General features: G+C 38.5%; 1 protein-coding gene across 2 annotated transcripts in view; it reads left to right on the top strand.

Moving 5' to 3' along the window:
* Positions 1 to 9,173, top strand: part of LOC111867710 (protein unc-79 homolog) — a 52,130-nt gene that overhangs the window by 3,063 nt on the left and 39,894 nt on the right. For both annotated transcript variants that reach the window (XM_033752785.1, XM_023857780.2), the window contains exons 2-5: positions 2,846 to 2,965; positions 3,051 to 3,212; positions 4,759 to 4,929; positions 8,668 to 8,766. In XM_033752785.1, the coding sequence (XP_033608676.1) occupies positions 2,846 to 2,965; positions 3,051 to 3,212; positions 4,759 to 4,929; positions 8,668 to 8,766 (552 nt within the window). The remainder of the gene's footprint in view (positions 1 to 2,845; positions 2,966 to 3,050; positions 3,213 to 4,758; positions 4,930 to 8,667; positions 8,767 to 9,173) is intronic.

Below are 9,173 nucleotides of genomic sequence, written 5' to 3'. Positions count from 1 at the left end.
TCTCAAAGATATACAATGAAGTTAAGGTTAAAATTTTAAATTCACCAAAAAATTATCTACACGATATCCTGTTATTGACTCTTTTTATCAGTCTTAAACATTGTTTTTGGATTTTAAATACAGTTTGAATGTCCTTTTGACCACAGCCCCAAAAAATAATACCATATCTCAATAAAGATTCAAATTTCGCAAAATGCACACTTCTCAAAATTGGAAGACTGACCAAATCTCGTAAGGATTTGATAAGATAGATGGTTTTGTTTAATTTCTGAACTAAATGGTGAATGTGAGAGGACCAACTTAAATTCTCTGTAATATATATACCTAAAAGTTTTAAATTAGCTGTGTATGTTATTTTCTTATTATTCAAATAAAGTTCCGTTTTATCAATTTGACGGGGACCACGTCCCTGAAAAAAGAGTGCTTTTGTCTTTTCAATATTAATAATAAGATGATTTACAGCGAACCAATTTTCTAATTGATGCATAGAAACTATAGTTTTATCATTTAAAGATTTAAGATTTTTGTCAGTAATTAGTATATTGGTGTCATCTGCAAATAAAACAACTTTCGCTTCATGAACAGCTTTAGGCAAATCGTTTATAAATATTAAAAACAAAAGAGGTCCCAGAACTGAACCCTGAGGAACACTGTACTTTATTTCCTTACACGAAGAGGAGAATGATTCTTGATTTGGAGACTTGGCATCAACATGGACAATTTCTACAAACTGGGATCTACCCGTAAGATATAATCTCATCAAAGAGAGTGAAATTCCTCTAAACCCATAAAAATTGGAGCAGCATAACCATGGTTTGGTGAAGAATATGCAGAACTATTGGATCAAAGGAAATTAGCCAGATTGCAAAGATTACAGGATCAGAACCAAATAAATAGAGATAATCTGAGCAATGCAGTGTGTCAAGACATTTCATGAACAAAGAGAGGGAATGTCTGAAAGATAGAATTAATGAGCTTGCAGCACACAGTGAGAAGAGGAAGATTAAATACTTTAATAGAGGTGTAAATGAATTCATTCATTCATTCATTTATTTGCATTCTGTTAATCCATACAAGGTCAAACCAACCTATGGGATATAGAACCTGTCAAGATACAAATGTAATATAAACATAAAATAATGATATATACATACATTCATAATGAGCACAATAAGGACATAAAGTAAAACACAGTATTGCATAACAGCAGTGTCACAAAACACATTTTGATCAAATTTAAATGGGATTTCAAGAACTAACTTAGTAAATGAGGAGAAGGGTGATCTGCTTACAGATTCAAACAATTTTGAATAGATGGAAAAATTACTTGTCTTAGCTATTGAATGTATATCAGGTAAATGATATTCATCAACAACAACAGCAACAACAAGAACAATAATCTGTGGGTGATATAGTCCATGATGAACTTTGGCCTCTGTTTTACAGTTTCTTAATTATAGAGACAGTCAGTAGGACTCTGTGTGTGTGTGTGTGTGTGTGTGTGGGGGGGGATCAGCCCACCACAAGGCCGCTACCAACACAGGACAACACAAACACTAGAATGAAGGCAGACAAACATCCAAGCCTTGAGTGGGATTTGAACACATAACCCCAGTGTTTGAGCAGGCAAAGACAGTTCATGCCACTGTGATTGGTGGTGAATGATATTTTTACCAGAGCCTAGCCCTTTTGAAGTTGAGATTGATATTGAACAGTATAAAAGATGTAAATCACACGGTATTGATCAGATTTCAGCAGAATTAGTTCAAGCAGCAGGTGAAACATGTTCTGGCATCTAAAAGCTCATTATAAGTAAGAATTGCCTCAGCAATGGAAGGACTTGTTATTGTACCTGTTTACAAGAAGGATAGTAAAACTGACTACAGTAATGTTTGAGGAATATTGTTGTTGACTTCATACAAAATTTTATCTAATATTGTCTCAAAATTAACTTCTTATGTAGACAAAATTATTTGGGTTCTTGGGTTTGATCTAATAAATCAGTTAGTGATCAAATTTGTTGCATTCATCAGATACTGGAGAAAAGGTGGGTTACTGTGTAATGGTACATCAGCTGTTTATGGACTTCAAGAAAGCCTGTGGTTATTACTGAGTCTGGTATACCCATTAAACCATATAGGCTAGTTGGAAGGTGCTTAATTGATACCCATAATTAAGTCTGTATAGGTAAACATTTGCCGTACATGTTTCCTATTCAGAATGGTCTGAAGCAAGAAGATGCATCACCTCCAGCCCTCCATTAGTCATGTTTGTGTGTGAGAAGCTTTGCAAATTTTCCTTTTGTTGCTGAATCTAGGAATGTAACAATGGCAGAGTTTCAGTCTCGTGATTTAGTATTTGAACTGTGATAGTCAGGGTTTAAGGCATAGGTGGATGAACAGTATTAGAATGGATCTTAGAGAGATAGGATGGGATGGTATGGATTGGATAGATCAGGCTCAGGATAGGGACCAGTGGAGGGATCTTGTGAATACGATGATGAACCTTCGGGTTCCATAAAATGCTGGGAAATTCTTGAGTAGCTGCAGAATTGGCGGCTCCTCAAGAAGGGCTCAGCTCCATGAGTAAGTAAGTAAGATAGTCAGGGTTTATGTTGGAATATTAGCTTTGTGTGTGTGAGTGAGTGCATGTGCACATGTGCATCAGAATTTAACTTTAATAGCATTCATAATGGGCCTGAAAAATTTTAAAGTAGGAGTAGTGAAGAAAAAGAAGTTTTTGGGGTTACATGTCACTGTTTTCCTTCTAGTTAAACTTCATTCTGACAAGCAAGGGCATGTTAGATCTATTAAATGATGCGAATAATATTGTATTTATTTTTCAGTTACAGCAAGAATACGTAATCTTCATGATTACCAGTTACGCTTATTACATAACATCATGCCAGTTCCTTCTGGAGTTGACATAGCAAACACGTTGAAGTATTTTTCCCAGACGCTCTTGAGTAAGTGCACCTACTCATATTCCTGTCTCCCTGTAGTAATACTATAAATATGTGAGATGATACTCATTGTAATTTTGCTTGTCAGCTGTGCTGAAGGATGTGCCGAGCTCTCCAATGGAAATGTTGAAATCTCAGGAAAAGGATTCTGTTCGTCTTGGATTATATCCCATTCTGGATTATAAAGGACTCTACAGTGCCATTGTACAGCTAACAGATGTTGTACCTCTCATTCAGTGTGGACTAAATGGTTTGTGTAATAATGGTAGCATGCGTAAAGTTTGGATGTCAAGTCATAAGTTCAGTTACAGAGTCTTACATTTACATTTATTTTTCACTTCATGGATACAATTATCTCCCCGTAGGGCTGGATATAGAACATGTTATATATGACAAATTCATGATGACTACACATCATTTGTCCTTTGTCCAATAAAATATATAATCAGGCCTCACACAGATAGCTCAAGTTGTCAGGACAGCACACATAGGTCTTGGAAAAACCAGTGTCAAATTCACACCTTGCCATTCCACTCTGGCAAGCCGTATCATCCAAACAGTTACATTATAAAATATTAAAATTCATAACTACTACAACATAACTACTACACTTACAACAAGAAAGTATCAAAATGTATTCCTTTTGTATTCTTCTATTTATATCTTTTTCCCCAGGAATTTGTTCATATCTGTCTGTCTTCCAAAGTTACACTCTTTCTAGATCTGAAAATAATATAGTGTGAAAGGTAAAGTTGTCCCTGTGTGTAACTAATTAAGCACTATGCCATGAAATCTATGGAAGAGTGTATATATAGATTCATGTTTTCTTGGCCTTGGCACTAATTGTAGGTGAATGGTCAGCTTCATGCCCCAGCCACATTGCACATGGGGAAAGAGCTGCTGGTACCCATTGGACATGAGGATGGGTGAGCCCCAGAGCCAACCTGGACAACGAGAAGAGAAAGTTTTTGATCCTACCTGGACTTGAACTCTGACCCCTCAGTTGCCGGTCATTATACTGACTGTGCTATTCCAGCTCAAATAATGTAGTCTACTCATACCATTTAGGGGTATGTAGTAGCATAATTGTTTGAGGCACTGTGCTAGAAACCTGAAGGTCCTGGGTTCGATTCCCAATGAGGTCATTGGAGTTTTCAGTTGACCTAATCCTTCCAGCTGCACTGTGGCCCTAGGGTCGACTCAGCCTGTAACAGAAATGAGTATCAGGAATCTTCCCAAACGTAAAGGGTGGTTGGTGTGTGAGGCTGACAACCTCACCGCAATCTGTGAGCTGATTGTCTAGAAAATGTGGGAGCCTCAGTGTCTCACGACCCCATCAGCGTTCACAGCCTGTGACAGGGATAGCTTTACCTCTTTTTTTATACTCAAAAAAATTTATTGTATTTTGAGGTCTTCACAGTGGTACGTGTGAAGAGTACTATCTCCTGGACCAGACCACAGTGTCACATTTGGAAAGATACCTTTCAACTTACATTTTGATGATTCATAGCAGTCTATAAATGGAAGTTGACAGATTAATCCAATCCACCTCCAAATTTTCTTTCTCTAAGATCAGTTCAATTCAATTCAATTTTATTTCATCCATGAATCATTATACATGATATGGGACAAGTCCATTTCAGTATTTCTCTCCCATTTCTCCATAGAGCACTCTTATGAGGATTTCCTATCAAAATATGTTAAATATTTTTTTCATTTACACCATGTAATCAAGGTCTCTGTTGTTGTTGTTATTTTTGCAAAACTATAATATTAATGGTACCCAATTTTTACAGTGTTTGGTCAGGCTATGCTGCAGTGTTTGGGATGTCTTCTTCCGTTTTTGGATCATGACATGATTGATACTCTGCCATATATGACAGCATCTATGGTGGCAGTTCTGCCTAGTGAATTGCATCAAGAAATCATAAACTCACTCTGCTTTTATATCTTGCCTTTCACTATAAGTAAGTTACTATGCTACAATCATGTCCTATTGAAGTGTGTCTTTATAAACTAATTTTACCTTTTAACTTCATTTTGTTGAAAAGGAAATAACACTGATTCTCTAGCAATACTTTGATTTTATGAGTCATTATGAACATAAACTGGTATCAGGAAATCATGTAACAGATGAAATGGGAAAATATTCTTATAAATAGAACCAGGGGTGAATTCTTAAAAACAATTTTTAAGGGTATTTCTGTGTTCAGTATAGGTTTCACTTTAAATGTCCACATAATATCCATAAAAATGGAGCGAAAGCTCTGTAGACCAAAAGTCATACAGTTTTATATTCTTGTGTTTTGTGTGTCATCATATTTATTTATTTATTTTGTCTCTATAGATCATTGTTACATGATATAGGACAAGTCAGTTACTGTACATTGGCTGATTACAATAAGAGAATAAAGTTGCAATACTTACAGTTGTTTACGGTAGATTACAGTAGTTAAGATTTAAGTAGGCCTCCTGTCAGCAGCATGGCATAGCATGCCCTGGTGTTTCTGGTGAAGGAATAGGCCTCCAGATATGGAGAGTAGTTGCAAATATATTGAATAAGCAGTTACGGAGAGCCAGCAAGGAGTGGCACACTACGTGGGTGGGTTGGGTATGGGCTAAAGATAAAAGATCACCTTGTTACAAACTATTACTCAGGGCCTCAGACTTGGATGGATTCTTTTGTAAGGCCTAAGCAACAGAATGTGGAAATGAGATTTTAAACATGGAATGCAAGGAGTCTGAAGAGCAAGTTCATTGACAGCAGTTGCAAGATAAATAGCAAAGTACAAGTCAGATGGTGTAGGGATGGCACTGAACCAAGTAGCAATTGTAAATTTTTATTTGGAAGTGAGAATGAGAATCATGAATTAGGGATACGATTTTTTGTATGAAGGAAAGTCATATTAGCAGTAAGAGGAACTGTTTATTAGTGACAGGATGTTGTGTATAGTACTGAGGGATTGCTGCTCACTTGTGATTATTCTGAACATGCATGCCCCAGCAGAGGATAAACTTGATGACGCAAAGGATCGCTTCTGTGAGGATCTAGAACATGTGTACTGTTAATTACCCAGGTTCTGTATAAACATTTTGTTAGGAGAATTCAGTGTCAAAGTAGGTGGTAAAGATAATTTCAAACTGACAGTTGGTAAGGTGAGCTTACATGAAATTGGCATTGATGATGGAGTTTGAGTAATGTTCTTTGCCACATCCAAAAATCTAATTGCCAGGAGTACAGTGTTCCCACATTGCAACTTTCACCTTGGATATCTCTTAATGGAAATTCACACTGTCAAACTGACCACATCTTTGATTTGTTTCATTCTGGTCCGTCACAATAACAATTACAATTATAAATCACTCCGTCCAATGTGACTTGTAAGTTTTTTACTACATAAAAACTTAACACCCTTACATGTTTCGGTCTCTGTGGACCATCTTCAGAGGGCAAACATCACTACAAATAGGAAACCACCATCACATAATTTGTTTACACGTAAAGTACGTNGGGGGGGGGGACAGTAGGTTGGTAGGTAGGTGGGTAGGAGGTGTATCAGAAAGTTCCGGGACTAGGTCAAAAAAGAAATGCTGACTTACTACTCTGTCCACAAGATATCCCACCATGGGCCGGGAAAACAAAGTTCTGTATCTGGGTGGTTACAATACCTAATCCCCTTCAAAGTAGGCCCCTTGCGACTCCACACACTTAGCCCAGCGGTCCTTCCATCACTGGAAGGAATTATGGAAGGCTTATTTTGGAATGGTGTGCAGCTCTGCTGTCATGTTCTGTATGATGTCTTCGTGGCTGTCAAAACGGGAGCCTTTTAGCGGTGTCTTCAATCTCGGGGAACAGCCAGAAATCATGAGGAGCCATGTCAGGAGAGTAGGGAGCCTTGTGAACCTGCAGAATGCCATGCTTGGCCAGGAAACCCTGGATCAGGTGTGATGTCATGATGCAGCTGCCAGTTGCATGCATCCCACAGTTCCAGTCTTTTGTGCTGAACTGCATCATGAAAATGGTGGAGAACTTCTTGGTAGTACTCCTTATTGACAGTTTGGCCTAGTGGTGTGTACTCATGATGCACAACACCCCAGTAATAAAAAAAAGCAGTCGGTATCACTTTCACATTGCTCCGAACCTATCGTGCTTGTTTGGGCCTCGGGGATGTTGGATGCTTCCATTGTGATGTGTGGACCATGGTTTCTGAGTCATATCCATACACCCACGACTTATCACCAGTGATCACAGTCTTCAGGAACTCAAGATCCCTGTTGGCGCACTCCAGCATGTCCTGTGTGAACTGAAGGAGGAGTTGTTGCTGCTCCGGTGAAAGCAGCTTGGGCATGAATTTTGCCGCCACTTTTCACATGCCCAGATCCTCAGTTAAAATTGTGTTTGCGGAACCTCTGCAGATCCCAACCTCATTAGCAACTTCCCGGATGGTCAAACGATGGTCCTCCATGATCAATGTCCACACTTTTTCAATGATGTCAGGCTTTCGGCTCATTGATGGTTTCCTGGAATGCTGGTCACTCTCTGCCAACATACGGCCATCTGTAAAGCAGTTGAACCACTCTTTAATTTGAGCGACCCCCATTGCATCATCGCCAAAAACCTGCTGAATTTTGCGGATTGTTTCCGCTTGGGTATCCCCAAGTTTCTGACAAAACTTGATGCAGTATCGCTGTTCCAAGCATTCTGTCATCTTGAGCAAAATGAGAATGCGACGAACACGTGTTACACCACTTTGCTATGTGGCAGCCACAGGTACATCTGGCGATATTGGGAGTGAGCAAAAAATCACACATGCACATGAAAGTCCCTTTTACCACCACGCTCAGTTTCCCCACCCCTTTGGCCATGAGTTACAGCGGAAAAAATAAAGTCGGATATTTTTGGACAGCAGTGTAACTTACTCAGTTTTGGCTGCCATCTCCTTCAACATAGTCTGATTGGGAATGCGTACAGTGATCCCATTGTTTTTTCCACACTTCAGAAGCACCATGGAAGTCATTTTCCTTAATGCTATTGAGTACCACTTGTGATTCTTTTTGGATGTCAGGCACTGTTTCAAAACGTTGCCCCTCCAGTTTCATTTTCATTTTTTAAAACACAGCAAAACCACAAGGTGCTAAGTTCGGCAAGTAGGAGGATGGGGAACGATAAGTGTGTTGTTGTTTTTCACAAACTCTGTGGTTTTCAGGGACGTGTGGGTGGGCACGTTGTTGTAATGAAGGAGCAGTGCGGCACACATTTAGATTTCTCCTGGCAAACTTCATAACAGATCCCAACGGTTTCTGTGAGCTAATGGATTATTTGGTGACTGTCTTTGTGGATGAGTTCACGATTTTTTNCTACATTTTCTGACATTTTTGCTGGTTCTTGGTTGCACTCGATGTTTGTCATCTTCAACTGACTCTTGACTGGCCTTGAAACGTGAGTGCCATTCAAAAACTGCTATCTGGCTTAAAGAATATTCTCCAAAAGCCTTACAAAGCATTTCAAGGGTTTCTGTACCTGATTTACTGAGCTTCATGCAACTAGACCCTTCTGTTGTAACTGAATGTACTTGTCTTCATAAGAAATTATTGCTTCCTCTCCTACCTCTTTACTCTTTAATGTATATTTAAATTATGATCACACGCAGTTTGTCATATTGACACAGTTGAACCATTGTAAGCAAACTCTGTGTTGTTCACAGCAAGACGTAATGCTGATGATGATGATGAACAAGAGAACTATGCCAGCCGGTCAGTTGCAGCGATCATCATGATGGTGTTTCAGTATTCTGAAGATCCAGGTGAATCTTTATCATTAACCCCTTTATCTCATTTCATGTCCATGTTGTCTTCGAAACCAAGATTTTGATTTGTGAATATATAGGATACTACCAGGAGAACTTCAGTAGATCATAACTGAAGCCTGTTATGTTAGGCTCTGCCTGGACACTCATCCAAACTTAAAAGCAATATGTAGGGTGGGGAAAAAATGAAAGAAAGAAACTGGGACCATGTGCGATGAGGTACATACTTTCTGTGCTCAGAGTTTATTAAATGAATGAGTGCATTATAGGTGAATTCTATCTGTCCATCTGATTATCTGCATATTTCATTTATGAAACTTAATATTTTGACAAAATTTTATATTGGGTTCCACACTAAATTTGCCAGACAAATTGAATTGTATTTGTCCAGTATATAGCCTACT

Source organism: Cryptotermes secundus, unplaced genomic scaffold (genome assembly GCF_002891405.2).
Source record: "Cryptotermes secundus unplaced genomic scaffold, Csec_1.0 scaffold1297, whole genome shotgun sequence".
NCBI lineage: Eukaryota > Metazoa > Arthropoda > Insecta > Blattodea > Kalotermitidae > Cryptotermes > Cryptotermes secundus.
Note: the sequence above shows the minus strand (reverse complement) of the source record. Positions and strands in the feature narration are given on the sequence as shown.